The sequence below is a fragment of the Fusarium redolens genome (genome assembly GCF_020744475.1).
Source record: "Fusarium redolens strain MPI-CAGE-AT-0023 chromosome Unknown BKA55scaffold_4, whole genome shotgun sequence".
In the NCBI taxonomy this organism is placed as follows: domain Eukaryota; kingdom Fungi; phylum Ascomycota; class Sordariomycetes; order Hypocreales; family Nectriaceae; genus Fusarium; species Fusarium redolens.
The window spans coordinates 2,256,364-2,274,389 of NW_025763667.1; the positions used below are offsets into that span (position 1 = coordinate 2,256,364).

The 18,026-nt window shown below is 47.9% G+C and overlaps 5 protein-coding genes and 1 non-coding gene across 6 annotated transcripts; 4 read left to right on the forward strand and 2 right to left on the reverse strand.

Moving 5' to 3' along the window:
* Nucleotides 1-144: 144 nt before the first annotated feature.
* On the forward strand, nucleotides 145-612 carry BKA55DRAFT_686976 (uncharacterized protein; the record flags this gene model as incomplete). The annotated part of the gene is made up of 1 exon (XM_046199005.1): nucleotides 145-612. The coding sequence occupies one exon, from the start codon at nucleotides 145-147 to the stop codon at nucleotides 610-612; it is 468 nt and encodes a 155-aa protein (XP_046053282.1).
* Nucleotides 613-2,772: 2,160 nt separating this feature from the next.
* On the forward strand, nucleotides 2,773-3,795 carry BKA55DRAFT_591547 (uncharacterized protein; the record flags this gene model as incomplete). Its single annotated transcript, XM_046195265.1, has 4 exons — nucleotides 2,773-2,791; nucleotides 2,848-3,064; nucleotides 3,118-3,520; nucleotides 3,571-3,795. The coding sequence occupies 4 exons, from the start codon at nucleotides 2,773-2,775 to the stop codon at nucleotides 3,793-3,795; spliced, it is 864 nt and encodes a 287-aa protein (XP_046053283.1).
* Nucleotides 3,796-4,156: 361 nt separating this feature from the next.
* BKA55DRAFT_561204 (uncharacterized protein) lies at nucleotides 4,157-5,040 on the forward strand. The gene is made up of 2 exons (XM_046192146.1): nucleotides 4,157-4,553; nucleotides 4,606-5,040. The coding sequence occupies exons 1-2, from the start codon at nucleotides 4,258-4,260 to the stop codon at nucleotides 4,865-4,867; spliced, it is 558 nt and encodes a 185-aa protein (XP_046053284.1). The 5' UTR covers nucleotides 4,157-4,257; the 3' UTR covers nucleotides 4,868-5,040.
* Nucleotides 5,041-5,173: 133 nt separating this feature from the next.
* On the reverse strand, nucleotides 5,174-5,245 carry BKA55DRAFT_t81. Its single transcript has one exon. It is a non-coding gene; the product is annotated as a tRNA-Arg (tRNA).
* A 1,440-nt stretch (nucleotides 5,246-6,685) lies between these two features.
* BKA55DRAFT_536408 (P-loop containing nucleoside triphosphate hydrolase protein) lies at nucleotides 6,686-11,341 on the forward strand (the record flags this gene model as incomplete). The annotated part of the gene is made up of 6 exons (XM_046189822.1): nucleotides 6,686-9,272; nucleotides 9,321-9,941; nucleotides 9,996-10,216; nucleotides 10,268-10,525; nucleotides 10,590-11,161; nucleotides 11,218-11,341. 6 exons carry the CDS (start codon nucleotides 6,686-6,688, stop codon nucleotides 11,339-11,341), a joined length of 4,383 nt encoding a protein of 1,460 aa, XP_046053285.1.
* Nucleotides 11,342-12,232: 891 nt separating this feature from the next.
* On the reverse strand, nucleotides 12,233-13,873 carry BKA55DRAFT_504355 (mitogen-activated protein kinase HOG1; the record flags this gene model as incomplete). The annotated part of the gene is made up of 9 exons (XM_046187084.1): nucleotides 12,233-12,308; nucleotides 12,358-12,541; nucleotides 12,600-12,678; nucleotides 12,727-13,083; nucleotides 13,153-13,252; nucleotides 13,328-13,371; nucleotides 13,506-13,635; nucleotides 13,701-13,748; nucleotides 13,818-13,873. The coding sequence occupies 9 exons, from the start codon at nucleotides 13,871-13,873 to the stop codon at nucleotides 12,233-12,235; spliced, it is 1,074 nt and encodes a 357-aa protein (XP_046053286.1).
* Between the last annotated feature and the right edge of the window lie 4,153 nt (nucleotides 13,874-18,026).

An 18,026-nucleotide genomic window follows, 5' to 3' on the forward strand; every position in this document is an offset into this window, starting at 1 on the left:
ATGACAATCCCGAAGCCCGCAACCCTTTAAGACTTTTGAGTGCCCTCGCAAACTCAGAATTGGCCAACACCTCGTCTCCAGCTGTGTCTCCAGCTGTGTTATACTATGCAAACAACGTCAGCACCATACCACCGCAAACCCATCATGACGGACGATTTTTATAATTCGTGGGTGGAACCTAGCAAATACCCACGAATACCCAATGTATACGAACCAATTCAAGACCCCCAAATTTCTGGTCCTTGTGGTATTCGAGAAAAGAAAGAATCTGCCTGGGCTCATCAGGATTCTCGGGATAGCCATCAATCGTCTTGGACGAGCAATCGCAAACCTTCGAGCGGCGAGGAATCATATCAGTGGCTCATCAACGACCGGACGAATTATTCTGTGGCTGTACAACTAGGGAGCAGCTACAGGAGCGAGAACCATATCCTTGGAGATAACTTCAAAGACACATCGAGGGACTGGCACTTGCCGTCTTATCACCCAGATCCAATTGAGAAGAGACGTGCAAGGCGTGAAGCGAGCTTTGAGAAGTGGAAAGATGCTGGTGATAGGGCTTTTTGTCACCCAGGGAGGTTTGGCCATGATTTGAACCACTTGAAGGCTTGAATCAGAGGACTGACAACCTATTGTGAAGACTTGGGGATTCAAGGAATTCTTTAATGTTGATGCGAACGCAGATGGTTTGATATACTGGTCGTGTCTCACATTGGTCGAGTTTAATTCTGCATCACTTTACCGAGCTGTAAAGCTCATGTGTTGCAGGGACATCGTTGCTAAGAATGCCACAAAGCAGCCCATCCTCCTGTCGAATTGACCAAGACTTTGCAGTGATGGACATGTCTAACGTGTCTGGAACAACTGTTTGGCCAGGGCTGGGGTATTTCTATCTTGGCCATTGGGACGATCGTGGATTCAGTGCGGATTCCCTCAACATTCACAGCGACCTATCAGAGAGCTTTGGTAGCAAACGTATTTGCGCGCCCAAACTCGAGGGTGCAGACATGGGTGCAAGCTGCAGTTGGTGCTCGAATGAATTGGCGATGATGGTGGTGCACTGAAACACGATTTGATACGTGCCGTGAGACTTGCATTGGAACAAAGCAGATGCATGAGAGTGATACTACTACCTACCTCCTTCTGTATGAACCAGTGGAACGAAAGCAAAGCAGAATGGACAGCTCTTGTTTGAATAAGAGGAACACCACAGCTGATATGATAGAAGCAAGGGGTTAAAGAAAAGAGAGGTAGCTGTTGACAAAAAGATTTGGAGGATAAGGTAATCTAACTGCACTTGTAGGACATCGGGCAATAGGTAAGGTACGTACCTGGTACCTTATGCGGGCACTTGAAAGCAGGAAATATGTGGTTTGCTAAGTACCTGTTGGTGGGAAGAATCTCGATGAGCAAGGGTAACTGTAACCCGAAATAATGCAAGGTCGATTGCCACCTACCACCTAAACTACCAGATACCCTAAGATACCCTAATACCTATCTAAGCCTTTCTGTCATTTAGGACTTTAGTCTGAAGTTTTCTGCTGCCCCCTAGGAGCCGTAGGTAAGTTCAATGGTAGCGGGTGAAAATGCACATTGTCCCGCTGTGAGCCGCTCGTGAGAGGTAGGAGCTTGGAGCAAGTTGTCGTCATTAGAGCGGATCATTTAACCAACCAATCATTAGCTAGACGCACGTCTGTCATCCTTGCACTTACCGAATGCGGGTCTGTGCAGAGAGCTACCCTCCCTTGTCTTCGGGGATAAAGATCCACTTGAATTGTTCTGTAACTTGGATTTGTTCCAGGTCTTCCACGTTCGAATAAGGTAGCAGTAGCAGCCTTTATAGAGACATACATAAGAATTACGACATCCAGATCATAACGGAAAAGTACGTCAGCTCAAAAAAAAAAAAAAAAAAAATACCGGACACAAAGCCTGCCTCGTACAGCTACGTTGACAGTTGCAGCGTGTACCTCATCTGGCACCACTGTCATTCCCCATTGCTACCACACCCATACAGTCCACAATCGTGATGGTCGCCAGTCTCAATGCCTCAAAACCAATGACAGCCCGACCTCTATTTAATTCCCGGCAGTTTTCATAGCTGATCCGTGGTTTAGCGCCCTTGAAGCGAGGTCATATGGTCTAACAAGGCAGCATGAAAGAAGCACCGTCTGGGCAAGACAAGATCCGATATAGCCTGAGAGGCTGTGAAGAGGCAAGTCATGCGCCGCCGCCGTTGGTCTGATCCTTTGACGTAGCCCTTTCTGTAGTTTCGGTGTCCTGACTTTGAGTGAGTACCTTGCTGGGGTTGTACAGAGTTCTTGCTTCTGGAGGTTATTGGTTATTCCTCCCATTTCTGACAGAAGACGGCATACCTGACTATGCGTGGAAACAAGGCACGTCGATGGAAGTCTTATTAGCGTAAATCGTTTGGTGTCATTCGTGGTGTGACGATCCCAGAGTGTGGTTGTTTACTCCTCACCTCTCTTACCTACTAGGTACCTTAACCTACCTAGGCCTGCTTCCCCGCATACCTACATTAACTAACGTACCTTGAGAGGAGTGAACCACACCTCCCCTACAGTAGCAGCAGTAGGTCGCTGTGTAAATAATTCCCGGTGTTTAAATACTTCTTCTCCCCTCCACCCTCTCCATATTCTCCCCCTATCACTTCTTCGACACCATACACAACTTTGTTTCGACGGCGAACTTCTCTTCTTTCAATCGACTACAAACAACCTCGAGTCGAGCTCAGCTCTACAGCCCTTCATCATGGCAAACTGGCAACAGTGTAAGCTACCTTGTCGTCCTCCACTTCCAGTCCATCTCGACTGACCCATTCAATAGACAATCCCTTTGGTAAGAGGGAATCCCACTCCAATAGTGCGATCCTCACCTACAAGATCCTCACTCTCGTCACCTGGATCTTGTCCCTCGTTGTCACTGTCTACTACACCCTCAACCGTCCCGATGATGGGCACACGAGAAATCGAAAGATCTGGGAGCAGAACCACATGTATCGCACTGCTTTTACGCTGAACCCGATCATCACATCCATTTACTGGTGCGCATCTCCCAACCCATTAGCGCGCGTTCGCATACTGATAACTTGTCCAGGATCGTTCTCTTCATTCTCCAAGCTGGTTACATTGGCCACCTATTCTCGAGCAACTCGGACATTGTTCACGCTGCTGCCAGTGTTGGAAGCCACTTCATCTTCAACAACCTCTTCCACTTCGCCTTTGTCATGCTGTTTGTCCGCTCTCACTTCCACTGGGCTGAGGTCATTCTCGTTCTCAACTTCATCAACCTCTCCTCGCTCTACTTCCGCCACAACACGTATCCCCGATTCATCCATACGCCTGTGGTGTCCGGGCCTTTGGCTTGGACTTTTGTCGCAATTTACTGGAATGGTGCTCTGATGGTTCCCCACCCTGACCACCTTGTTGCTCGCATCTTTGGGAACATCTTTATCTGGTCCATTCTTGCTTATGGACTTTTCTTCATCACCATCTACAAGGTATGTCAAATTACTCCAGTCAACTTATGTAACTCGCTGACCGTATGCAGGATTACACTATGGGCTTCTCGCTTAGCGTCTTTGCTGCTGCAATCGGAGTTTCCCAGTTCCTTCACCAGGTGATTGCCTTCCAGTGGATCTTTGCCTTTATCATCATGGCTCTGCTTTTCATCGCTACTGTCGTCGTCGCTGTCCCTGCCGCGACTGGCCGAGAGATCAACTGGCGCAGTGCGCCTGCTGACCAGGAGCGTGCCCCTCTCCTCGCAGAGAATTAAAAACATCAAGTCACGGAGAGACATTGCCGGGGGAGCGGCGGTACCTTTCTTTGCTTGTCCAAGTCTCGCACTATTTCTGTAACTCGAGTTGCCTGTGGCTACTGTTTGAATTTCTTAGCCGGCCTGCTGCATGCATGATTCGATAAACCTTGTCGAATGCGGAGTAATGAGATAATCTGGCGTTGAGGATTTATCAAGAATCGTCAAATCCTGCAACATGCGCGCGTTTGTTACAGGTTATATGTTACCCAAACTTAGGTAGTAATTGGAGCTTCTTCTGATACGATACGAAACATGGTTACGAGGCTGTTGGAGGTTTTATTCCGGTGATCAACGTGATGCTTGAAGTAAATGCTCACTGACGTAGTGGTGGAGCTTAATCGATAAGTTGCCGACGCTAGCGGCTCAATTCCAAGATCTTCACTTGCGCAGCTGGGCATCCACCATCATCAACACACGGTCATGAAGCCTCTGAGGGCTTTTCCTTTTCCTTTCAATATCGGGACCGACATTTGCCAAATATCCCGTATTTACAATATATTGTCAGGTCCGCGGGCTCTACGCTTTGTAAACAGGGTTTTAGCCCCTGAAGAGCTGGCAAAGAAAGACGTCCGATTAAATGTACTCGACCAGGCGGCAGCGCATAAGGTTCCATCACGAGGTGCCAGAAGCAAAGCCAGTAAAAAGCATCAGCCACATGAATACATCGCGTCAAAGGACCCTGAACTGTGGAAATGCGCTGCATTCATAGCAGGAAGGTGCGGGGTTTCAAGTCTATCATCGGTAATCACTGACTTGAATGGTGTTTAGATTCGCTGTAAAGGAGGCTGCCATTAAAGCACACCCACACCGTCATTTGACGTTTCATGATATTATGATTGAGAGACGGCTTGTGAAGGGAGAGGTACTGGGCAGTGGGCCGCCAATCGCGCGTATACGGAGCGGCGAAGGAGAAGCAGAAGACACAAGTGCGATGGTGTCGATAAGCCACGATGGAGATTATGCAACAGCTGTGTGCTTGGGTTATGAACCTGATAATGAGAATAGAAGAAACAGAGACGGAATTACATAGCATACTACACATATATCTGCTTCCAATACCGTGCTCTACAAAAGTCAGCAACCGAAGGCAACTGAATATGGAAGACATCGATGCTAAGAAAATACAAGTGGTATGCATTAACCTTTGGTCTTAGTACTTACATAGGTGGACATAATATAAGAGTTCACCCTGCCTATTAGTGCTTTAGAAGAATAGTAAATATTATAGCTTATATGTGGCCTGGTACCCTGTCCCTTTTTCCAACCAGCAGCAAAAAAAGACACCTCACCAAGTATCCCACGATATTCAACCCAAACCTCAAAAATAAACTCAAATCGGTATACCAGGGACTCGAACCCTGAGCCTTAGTCTTAGGAGGACTACGCGCTACCATTGCGCCAGCACACCGGAGCGGTTTTTCCGATTCCGTGATGATTGGATATAGTTGGAGTGATGTTATTATGGCTTATATCCTTGATGAATCGAGGTGGATTTAGTGCAAAAAGGTTCACGGTTTGAAGATAAAAAGACATCTTTGTATGTAGGACACTAGAAATTCGCATTTAGTTTTGCTAGTTGGACAATCTGCCTTATAGCTACTGTTGACAGTGAGCGTGGCCGTATCCATGTTGCTATCAATGTGGTCCTTTACTAAGCTACTGGCAGCTCACATCTAGTAGCATAAGGATAAAGCAGGGTCGTTCTTTTTAACAATTAGCCCATATGGCGATCAAATTGCCTTTGTACTTCATCATGTTTGTCAACTCCAACTAAACTTGTGTATGCCGTTATCGCTGCATCAAAAGCACGCCTACGCTGACACCAGCACCCACCTTGTTCAAGATCTAATATAGAGACTTAGACCAAGTATCTTCGCGTTGCACAACCGTGATTCAATTTATCAAGCAATCGAAATAGGTTTCAGGCTATCATTGTTTCATAGTAGCATCACGTTAAGCATCTACTCTTTGTCACAATCGAAGCGGACTGGAGATGACCCGGCCATAACATTCACAACATCCAGTACGACCGCAGCACACCACCACACCTCTCCTTCACCTCTTCACCGTGACAATGAGAAAACAGAGGGGGCAAGATAACCGAAACCGGTCAACAGCATAATGAGGCGGTCAAAGTTAGGCTTTGATGGCCATTTGAATGCCTGTCCGTCTTCCCCAATAACTATCGTTGCTTCATGGGTGCCCCTGCATTCAGCTAAAGGCGTTAACTCCCCCACGGGCCAGGCGGCTGGCGAGGACGGCGTTCAGGTCCGTTGCCCACTGAAAACGTCGGAGGTTCACCCGCTAAAGCAGCTAACGTCCAGTTCTTCCAGTTGTGCCTGCATCTCTGATTCCGCCCCCGATGCCGATATTCGGGAGTCCACGCCTTGATGGGGTGCTCCACTTGTCCAGAGCCCACTCCCCTCAGCCATTCACTGTTCATGACTTCCGACTTCGATTGATAACGTGCTTGCTAGTGACTTCTTGATTCTTTCACTAACATCGTCCTTTGTTTGTATATTCGTGATGATGAGTCGAGGGTCAGTGTTTACTTAAACCCAATCCTTGTTTTCTGCTTCTGCTCTGCTCTGCTCTGCTCTGCTCTGCTCTGCTCTGCTCTGCTCTGCTCTGCTCTGCTCTGCTCTGCTCTGCTGTTCCTTTATGGAATTCTTCATGTCTACATCAGCATGATGGATGTCGTAATTCACCGCTTTGGCGGGTTAGAGTTCTCTCCTTATGAAGGGAACGGATCTGTCATGATACCGCAATCTTCTTCTTTGACTAGGTAAGAACTCTCTCAATATTATAAATTGAGTTTGCTAAAATTTCTAGCCTATATCAGAATGCCATGTCCTTGTCCCAAATTCCGTGGATTCATCATGTGTCACAGTTCGCCCAATCTGGGATACCACAGGCCATTGTGCTTTTCCTGTCACTTATGCAACTCATCTACCACTTAGATCGAATTCGTCGGCAGGAGTCTAGTTGCCGATTCAAAGCTGCCAAAATACGGTGGCCGTATGAGCTTGCCTCACAAATCGCAAGACTTGCTGCTGTTGTATATATTACATTTGCTTATGTCCAAGATCGACTACATTGTATCAACATTGTATCTGTTGCATATACCTTCGCTGTCGGTCTCGCTCGCCTCTTCAACCATCTTGAGTGGCGTCATGTAGCACTGCATCAAATCAACTTTGTGCTTCCAGCTACTCTGACCATTCTCATTGCAGGGCACACGTTGCCCTGTATCCAGACTGGCACAAAATGCCTTCACGACGCCAGCACTTCTGGTGGGATAATCGCTCTTGCAGCAGCATCTGTCACTGCATTCATTACCCCTAGAGAATGGACTCCAATGCAAGTTGACCTCAACATCCCTGGTTACGACCAGAATGAGCCGGCTCCCGAGGAGGCTTGCAGTTGGTTCACTTACTACTGTACCTATGACTGGCTGACCCCAATCATCTGGAAGGGTGTGAAGCGGCAACTTGGTATGGCTGATATTCCAAAGTTAGCTTGGTATGACGAACCTATATACCTCTTACGTCGTGTACAAGAAGCTCGTTCAATCTCGAAAAAAACACTCCGTACTGTTCTTAGATTCCAGAAACGCGAGTTGCTTCTCATGTCGTTTTGGGTTGCCACCTCATACACGGTGGAGAATATAGCTGCATTCGCCATGTTCAAATTACTCGAATATCTTGCTAACCCTAGCGGTGCCATCTATAAACCATGGCTTTGGTTATTCCTTATGTTCATCGGCCCACTATTCCGCTCCGTTGCCTTCCAGCAGTACATCTTTACATCTACCAGACTCGTGGTTCGTATCAAATCTGCATTCACTCAAGAGCTGTACTGCACTGCCCTAGACTCGATGGAGATGGAAGAGGACCCTTTTGAACTACAGTCCGGTGGCGCGAAACCCAAGAGCAGGAGCGGCCAGACCACTGCCAAGACCACATCAGCAGGACGTTTGGCTAACCTCATGGCTTCCGATATAGACGCCATCTATAGATCAAGAGACATCATTCAGGCCACCATTGGCACCCCCGTCGGAACCATAATATCGCTCATTGGAATGTACAGAATGATGGGCTGGGCATCTCTGGTAGGAAATGCGATTCTATTTTTGGCCACGCCTCTTTCGATATGGCTTGGGCGCTTGATGTTCTACTCACAGCGCCGAGTCAGGAAAGCCCAGGATTCCCGCATGTCCTTAGTGACGGAGTATCTTGCATCCCTTCGCGCCATCAAGTACTTCGCCTGGGAGGACCCTATCACTGAAAAAATCATCGATGCGCGTTCTGCAGAACAAAGGGAGCTTTGGAGGACCTCTATGATTCAAGCTTCATTGAACCAAGTTATGCAGATTGTTCCTTACTTATCCTTACTTGTCATGTTTGGTTTGCACGTTGGACTCTCCAAGCGTCGACTGGATGCCGCTACGGCTTTCACAACCATATTTCTTGTCAAGAATGTTCGCAGAAATATCATGCAGGCTAGTGCCTTTGGTAGGAATTTCGCGAGCGCGCTGGTGTCGGTGACCCGACTCGACAAGTACTTTGAGAGTACAGTTCCTATTCCTCATTACCCTGTTGGACCCCTTCACATTGATCATGCCTCGTTCCGGAAGACGAAGACAGCCAGTTTCACTCTGAACAATATAACACTTGGTTTTGCCCAAGGGGGTCTTAACGTCATTAGCGGCCCAAGTGGCAGCGGCAAAACAACGCTGTTGCTGTCTATTCTTGGTGAGACCTATCTGGAGAGTGGAACTGTGACCAGACCAGATGACATAGCGTACGCTTCTCAATCTGCATGGTTACAGAACGAGACTATACAGGCCAACGTTCTATTTGGTAGTCCAATGGAGAAGCTGCGCTACGATCGTGTCATCGAAGCATGTTGCCTATGGCAGGATTTTAAGGATCTACCGGCTAAGGACATGACCATCGTGGGCGAGAACGGAACTTCTCTTTCAGGTGGTCAAAAAGCACGAGTTGCCCTTGCAAGGGCATTGTACTCCAAAGCACCACTTCTGTTACTCGATGATATCTTTGCTGCTCTTGACGCCAAAACAGCTGCTGGAGTTTGGAAACACTGCTTCTGCTCTGACCTTCTGAGTGGCAGGACAACTGTACTTGTGGCAAATCTTCCCTGGATTGCAGAGCAAGCAGATCTCTCTGTTGTATTGGGGAAGGGTCAAATCGAGTCAGCAGAGCCCCAAATTGGTATTGTTCGTAAACCAATCGCTATCGCTCAAGTCCTCGGAGGAGATGCTGAGGACGATGACGCACTATATGATACAGTTCAGGAGATACAATCTAACGGTGATACTTTGAACGATGCTAACCGAACCTCTGAAGAAAAACACCTGAAGGATGTGGTCAACCAAGAAATGAAGGCTTCTGGAAAGGTCGGCCGCATGACTTGTCAGTACTCTTTTTCCAATCGTGATGAGATGCTAACTTTGTCGCTAGTTTTGCAATACATGAGCTACTTCGGACATCCGGCCTTTGTTGCCGTCTGCCTGGGACTTTTGCTTGCCACGAACATCTTTACCTTTAGCAGTCTTTTGTGGCTCTCTGTCTGGGTAGAAGCATACAATCACCAGGCTCACATCGATATTCCTTATTATATGGGGATCTTTGCAGGCCTTACGTTCCTTGAAATTGGTAGCTACTGTTTGGCCATCATAATGTTTGAATGGGGAGCTTGGAACGCTGCAAAGAGATTACACAATGATTTCATACATGCCATCATGCACGTCTCGCTTTCATGGTTCAAGCATATCCCCATTGGCCGCATCACAAACCGCTTCTCCAGTGACATGGCCTCAATCGATGGTACCATCAGTACCATGCTACGAATCATGCTTGATACGGTCCTTCTCATGCTCTTTCGCATTGGAGCTGTCAGCAGCATAATGCCGGTTTTTATGATACCAGCACTGTTCACATGCTTGTTTGGTGTTCTCATTGGAGAAGCATATACTAGAACGGCAGTTGTAATCAAGCGGCTAACGTCTTCTGCTCAGTCGCCTGTGTTCTCCCAGTTTGCAGATACATTGGCAGGTCTTCCTGTTATTCGTGCCAGGAGTGGTATGTCGTCAACATTTCGGCAAGAGTTGGCTGCTAGATTGCGTACATGGTCAGCTTCAGCCGAAGCCAGCTTCAACGCTAACCGTTGGGTTGCTGTACGCGTGGATCTTGTGACAGCCCTCGTCAGTCTGTCGGCGGGCATCATTGCCGTATCACAGACCGGTGTCGTGGCTGCAGGGCTGGTCGGTTTCTCCCTCACCAATGCCAATGGGCTCAGCCAGACGATCCTGTTACTCGTTCGAGCGATGAATGATTTGGAAGTTGAAATGCAGAGCGTGAGTGTGTTTGTCATCATCTGCCAAAGTGCCTACTGACCAAGCACCAAGTTTCACCGAGTTAAGGAATATGTCAAGTTGGAACCTGAGGAAAAGGATGACACAACCTATCCCGAGGAAGGCGAATATACAGATGATCCCTCTCACGTAATTCCCGAGAACTGGCCTCGATCTGGCGAGATCGAGTTTCGAAACGTTACAATCCGGTACGATCCTGATGGACCCGACATTCTCACCAGTGTGAACCTCAAGTTCAAAGCGGGTGAACGCGTGGCTGTCATAGGAAGGACGGGTTCAGGGAAAAGCACTGTTAGTATACTACGCTCTTTACCTCTAGCACCTGTAGAGTTTCACTAACGACTGCGATTCCTAGCTGGTGCTTTCGCTCCTTCGCTTCACACATGTTGTCTCTGGTGAAATTCTATACGACGGAATTGACATTACCAAAATTCCTCGACACCGCCTCCGAGAAAGCCTTACAATCATACCACAAGAGGCTGTCCTGTTTAATGGGACAGTCGAGTCCAATCTTGATCCTGGCGGTCGAGTTCCCAAAGACATTCTCGATAAGGCCCTTGACAACTGCAAAGGCATCGCATCCTTCTCCCCTCATACTTCTGATGATAGCGATAATGATTCGCCCGATTACGAGCACAATAGTGTGAATCTTACCACATGTGTCGACGCTCGCGGTGAGAACTTCTCTCATGGTCAACGGCAAGTTCTTTCACTCTGTCGTGCGCTGATTCGCCAAAGCAAGCTGATGCTGCTTGACGAAGCCACGGCAAGCATGGACTATGATACAGACCGAGGTATTCAAAACGTCCTGCGGCGGGAACTTGAAGCGGCCGGAGGAGGGCGGACTTTGGTAACAATCGCGCATCGTTTACGTACAATCATCGATTATGATACAGTCGTGGTCATGGGTGCGGGGCGTGTTCTTGAGTAAGATCTTATTGATTCTGGTCCCTTTCAAATTGACAACTGACAATCCTCTCCAGATATGGCTCACCTCGCGATTTGTACAACAGTAGAGGCCAGTTCTACGACATGGTCTACCATAGCGGTGAAATGGAGGACCTACAGACTTTACTAGAAACAGGGACTTTCCAACAGGGCATTTAACGAAGAAGCATTTCTTTAGGCTAGGTATGATTGGATACTCAAGATGTATATGTCAGAGCATCGCAGGGAGCACAAATACGTGGGAAGGTTGCCGCGTATAAAGGTGAGAAGTATTGCATTTTTTGAATAGCGGCATGGTATGCTCAGACATCTATGCCGTGCCTAGAAAATATATCTCCCATTTAAAATATAATGAATGAGTCCAGAAGTGAGTAATGGTTTACGTCCATCTGGGGCATACATACGTCTTCTTCATAGCTTATCCGAGTATACATATGTTGACGATATTAAGGCAGACTTCTTTAATAAAGATTCCATTCACAAGCTCTATAATTTCCTCAGACAACTGGGAGCCAGCTAAATAAGCAGAAGAATCATTTGTAACCTAAAAGCCTTTTGTGTCGTGTATTTTCATGCCCCGCTGCATCCTTGCTTGAACAGATACGAGAATAGAAAAAGCAGGTGTGGTGGGAAAAGCGAGAGCCAGACAGTAATAAAAAGGGGAAAATAAAACGAAGCTCCCGTTGCTAAAGACGATCGATCGAACATCTTCCTCATAAAGGAACTTGTTCTTTAATTCCAAAATCAAAACCAAAGCAAAGTCTTTCCCTGTCTCCCCAACGCCATACGTGCGTTCGTATATTTTGCATGTACATGCCTGTTTCTTGCGACGGATATATCGTCGGTTCGTCTCCTTTCACGTCTTGTCGCGTCTTCCTGCATCTTCTTTTTTATACGGGCACGGGATAGTGTGATTGTGGTAAGATGAATGGATCATGGGCGTATGCGTTGAATTTCGTGGTATCATCGACACTGTGACGTGGTCTGCTTCTTCCTCAAGTTCGTTATGCACTGGTAGCATCTTCCTCCGTTATTAACCACATCCCCCATTTATTGTCCGTTGAACTGCTCCTCCATGTTGGTAACTCCGGCTTCAACGTTGTGGTAGTCGAGAATTTCCGAGTACCTGTTCTGTATTAGTATATTCGATGCATGCAGCCTTTCATCACACTAACATCATGATCTTCCATGTATCAACGGGCAGATCGGCGTCGTTGAAGCTCCAGTCAAACTTCTCCTCCGCCACGGGCTCGTCTGTGGGGTCGTGGTAGGGGGAGAGATAGTCATGGGAGAGTGCTTCTGTGGCAGTTATTCGCTTCTTAGGGTCGAAGACAAGCATGCGCTCCAGCAGATCAATAGCTAATGATTCTGTCAGCTGGTGAATTCTCAGGGTCCATTGGGGAAGGTTATATCATACCTGAGTCGTCGGCATTCTTGAATTTGTTACGGAGAGGCTGTCGTTCACGTTTAGGCAGCGACTTCACGAACCGCAATGTCTGGTAGTTGTTAGAATTATAGATAGAATGCAAAGCAGTATAACTCACGTTCTCGCTGGCGATGGTGTTAATAACATCATCAGGCGGGGTACCAAGCAGCTCAGTGATGATAGAGAATTGGTTGACGTGATCCTTTCCGGGAAACAGAGGTTTGCCCTCAAGCATCTCAGCAAAGATGCAACCGGCACTCCAGATATCAACCTCGACATCGTATTTTTGCCAGGTGAGCATAATTTCGGGGGCTCGGTAGTACCGTGTGGAGACATAACCAGTCATCTGAGGATCCTGGATTCGTGCAAGACCAAAGTCGCAAATCTTGAGATCACAGTTTTCGTTTACGAGAATATTGCTGGGTTTGAGATCGCGGTGGACGACGCCGGCCGAATGCACGTACTTGAGACCTCGCTGCAGGGCAACTAATGTCAGCAAATGATCTGCAACAACCGTCTTTGTCTAGACGTCATTGGTACATACCATAATCTGGTAGAGGAAGTACTGGATGAACTGCTTCTCAAGAGGGCGCGACGTCAATAATCGGTGAAGATCGGTACCGAGGAGCTCTGTGACAAAATAGCTACGGAGCTGTCAGCGAAAGAACATGGGGAAACGAGGCGGGGGAGGGGTAACGCCGGCCGCGGCTGGAACGCACATATCTTCCAAAGGAGAAATAAAGATGTCGCTCAGAGAAATGACCTGATAGCAGAGCTGCATTAGCATCGAAAGTCCTACAATTGCTCATACATTAAGTGAGGACAGGTCAAGCAAAAAAAAGACGCGTTGAAGGCGAAGATATGCGGGGGTCGAACTGTGGAGGGGCTGATGCTCACGTTTTCGTGCTTAAGGTGCTTGAGCAGCTTGAGCTCACGGTATGTGCGCTTTGCGAGCACAGGTGTGCTGAAAGGCTTCATGATCTTCTTGACGGCGACATTTTGATTGGTAAGTTGATCCCGGGCAGAGCTGTTGCAAGGGAAGCGTGTCAGTCAGAGGGCGCAGGAATAGTTGGGACACCCAAGCGAACGTACCAAACAAGGCCAAAAGCTCCCATGCCAACAGGCTGGAGATCAGAGTATCTGCGCGCAAATCGAGTCAGTAATGCGACGAACGGCGAATTGTTGGCTTCAAAGGCATGGTGAGCTTACCTCGAGGTGATCTCGAATGTGGTGCCAAAGATCTGGGCGCGTACGAACTCGGCCATGATGAATATGTGATTTTTTTGGACGAGAGGTTTGAGGGTGAAGAGAAAAAGTAGACAGTTTCCTAGCTGTAAAACGAGGAACACCAAGATGAGGTAAAGATGATGGTGGGCGGGGCGCAGACGTAATCGTCTAGGATCGTATAGTCAAGGCTATGTTGAACCTGGCGTGCTGTGCGGTGCGAGATAAAGTGAAGAACAGAGAGATAATCTAGTTATTGGATTGGATGGGCGGCTGGAAATGGAAATGGGATGGACCGATAATGGGTCAGGTGAATGGTAAATCGACGATCGAGCAAAAGACGATGACCGACCGGGGTACAGTAAAAAAAAAGCGATGCAGGTTTCGATGTCGATGAGCACAGCGTATCAAGCGGGGGCGGGAAGAGGCGCGTGAGATCCCACTGGATAGGACCACAATGAGCGTGTTTGGTTGACTGATTCCTAGATCACTCAATGGCTTTGTAACACAGTGGTCGACTGATCGTCGTTGTTTTGTCTTGGGCCGTCTTTTCCTTTGATGGTATTCAATGCCCGTTGGCAGGTGCGGGATGGCGGGGTAGGTAAAGAAATGCGTAGGCAAGAGCAACGTGTCTATCTATCAATGATTGCAAGGTCAGCAACAGTCCATAAAAATGGCCAGAAGATCAGTCAGTTAATGAGTGAAGATGGATTGCCACCTAAAAGAGCCGGTGTTCGGTAGATTCATAAGGGCACAGAAAGAGACACTACGAGAGCTGCTGAATTAGGTTGGAAACGCTCCGTATGCTGGGCTGTCCTGTGTAGGTACCTACTCAGGCCTGTGACAAGGTACCTGGGTGAGGGGCAGACTGGCCACTGAGTGACACTGAGATTGTTCAGGGGGGATAGTACAGGCTCTGACACCGCCTAGAGGCAGTCTCCGGGTCTTGTCCCTCCAGTCCGCTCCAAGACTGCAGCAGTGGGGTCCAAATTCGTCGAGCCCCATAGTGAGGTGCCTTCGACGCCATCGTGCCCCAATGGTCCGGCCGTTTGCCCCGAGTACTTCAGAGGCCGAACGAAACAGGGCCATTGCTTGGTGCCAACAAGGAAGTAGGATCCAAACGCTGGGAGGAAGTCTGGGGTATTGGCTATTTGCTCGACAAAAGGCTTACCTATTCTTTGCAGCTTCAGGCGTCGTCGGTTACGGAGACTCGTTTCGAATCCGGATGGTTTCCTCCTGGGCCGGCCAAATGTCGATCACTGCAGAGGATATCAGACGTGTCGCAGGCTGTGTAAGGTGACGGGCTGGAGGAGACAACAGTTGTAGGGTAAAATGAGAAGAGTTGAGAGGAAGAGAGTCGAAAGGAGGAGGGGAAAACGAAATTTCAACAAGACGTTAGCATCTGGGATGGAGGGTACATGTACATATATACATGGTCGTAGAAGACATTGGGTCGGTTGAGGTGAGGAGAGTGAGGTGTTGGTATTGGATTATGTGGACGGAGGACCGCCGGTTGGTTTGCTTGGTGGGGGTGGGTGAGGGGGACAAGAGCTCCGGGGAGTAGTACCCTGGAAAGGTAGGTACTTACCAAACTAAGGGAGTTGAGTGGCTTGATCAAGATGCCTCTACCTTCCTTCCATAGGCAGAGCAAGGAGCTGTCCCTTGTCACCGTCTATTTAGTTTGTATCTGTGTCCTCTGATTTAGTGATTCACCTTATTCAGACCCTTGCGACACGTAATAGGATCGAGATCTCTCTGTCGTAGTGGATCCATATCAAGGTTATGCGCTTACATGGTCACATACCTGCCTACTACCAGGACATGGAGTTTTTTTATGGAAAAGTTGAAAATTTGATGTATGACATGATACTTTGAGCCCTTCCAAATCGATTCCTAATCCTTGCAAATCAGGGTCCCTTATGAAATTTGAAGTCGTGTTCTCGCAATGCATGACTCTTGTCTGTAGATGGTTATCTAAGTGCAGCTCGGGCAAGAGAGTGATTGTTGTTGACCTATGCAGTCAGGAGTTGCTGAGAGAATATTACAGGTTTGGCGGTATATTATGCACGATGTGATATATAACGAGGTTTTCTTGGTTTTTAACATTGGGTGACGATAGCGACAGCTGAGTCCATATCAAACTGACCCTGCCAAGTCTGGCCTGTATCTGCACCTGCACCTGCGTCTGCGTCTGCATCAACATCCCATCATGGCATCACCAAACTCAGCCATAGGTAAGGTAGTCAGGGAAATATTACCTATTGTGTAAATATTACCAATTCAACCCATCATGATTGCTTAAACTTGTCCCCTCATTTTTCTCTCTTCCCCCTTGTCTCTTGCGTATCATTTCCTGCATCAGAAACTTCAAAACTTCCATTCACATGGCTGCCATGTTTTCTCAAAATGACGTCAATTCAGCCTCCAACTGGCTTACCCCTGTTTTCTAACAGTACACGCCTGATGGCCGGTGCAGATGCATGAGGATGGGGCATGGCCTGGCGCCCAAGCGCCTTTGCCTTTTCCTTTTCCCTTTCCTTTCCCTTTCCCTTTCTCTTTCCCTTTCCCCCCTTCTGTCTTTCTTTTTCAAACGGCGCTAGGACCCATCCCCAGTCTCCGATCTTTCCCATGGCTCGGTACCCCTACACCACTTTTACGCGGCAATGGTACCTGCGGTCTCGATCTGCCATGCTCAATGACCTAGCCCGCTCATCGTGGAATCGTCGCAACGATCGAATATTCTCCCGAAAGACTAGCCTCTTCAGTGGAGCCACTTCCAAAACAAGCCCAAGCCTAAGTTCAACTCACCTCCACTGCATACTATTGAGTACCTATCAGTTCTGGTTTTCATCACGCGCTACAATGCTGCAATTAATGGTTCAGGTTTTCAGAGATTCAGAGATCTCTTTCACGATTCGCTACGTCATATATCAAAGCCTTGACTTTCAGCTGCATCTTTGTCGTACCAGTATCCAAAGTCCCACACCTCAAGACGAGGGTTACCACCAACATCTCGCACTGGAGTTGTCTCTACTATGTCAACGATTCATGTTACAGTCTTGATATGTTTGGTTGAGCGTAGTCCTGCCCCCCTTCTCAATTATTAATTTCCTTGTTGCGGTAAGGTCTCAGGATGATATGCCTCAGTGTCATCTTGACCTTCCTTGAATTACACGCATAACTGGGTGCCACCCTCACTCGCTGGGCTTTCTAACTCATAATATCGCAACTCACAGCCCTCGCGATTCTTCAAACCTCAGATCTTCCCCAGCGCCCCTTAACCTTGGCTTCACAACACAAGCGTGCCCTGTCGATCCTCTCCTGATCCCATTGCCATCCACACGTTCATCTTCCATCCGATCCCATCTAGTAAAGATCTAAATTCTATCGTCTCTTAACCCAGCAGAACCAACCCTACCAATTGACATCCCAGATCGACCATGTCACTTTGTTCCAGACCTTTTGATCGGCATCCAGGGCATACTTAAACTCTCTGCAGCGAATCTTTCCCGTCCCGTGACGCGGATCTTAACACGTAGAGGCGACCGAGCAAGGGAACACCCGCCCTGACTGTTCCAAAGAGTCGGTACCGAATCTCTTACGGTCCACTATGTATAGCAATCCGGACGCTTGGTACCGGTCACCCACCCAGAGTCAAGTTTCTGCTACGTACTACGTACAAATAACTGCCGTCTAGCCAAGCCATAAATCTAGGTACTTGACATCACCCCTCCAACGGTTCCGGTTCAGGGTACCACCCTTTCAAGTGAATCCTATATATAACATGCATGTACTGGTGCTGCATCGTTCTAGACGGCCGTACTGTAGATATAGTGCTATTCCTTTTGATCGGGCTCGTGCTCGCATTTGATATGCAGCCGGGCAAGGTCGAGAGATCACTTGAGATGCCCTTCTCTAAGCTTCCACTAGAACTTCACCTCTTCGGCCCCTTCCATTTCGTGACCATATTACCCCACAAAGTCCTCGTATCAATTCCTCAGTCTCTCTAGAACCCCACAGAGACGCATGGATCAATACACCTTGCATGGTTACGGTGAATCATTGCCTGGGAATACAGCGTTGAGATTCAGTCTCATGCAGGCCTTCTCATCGATCTGCACTGCCGATATAGACTTACTTGATCGGATCCAACAACATATCGGGAAAATCAGCACACATAACAACACGCCTATA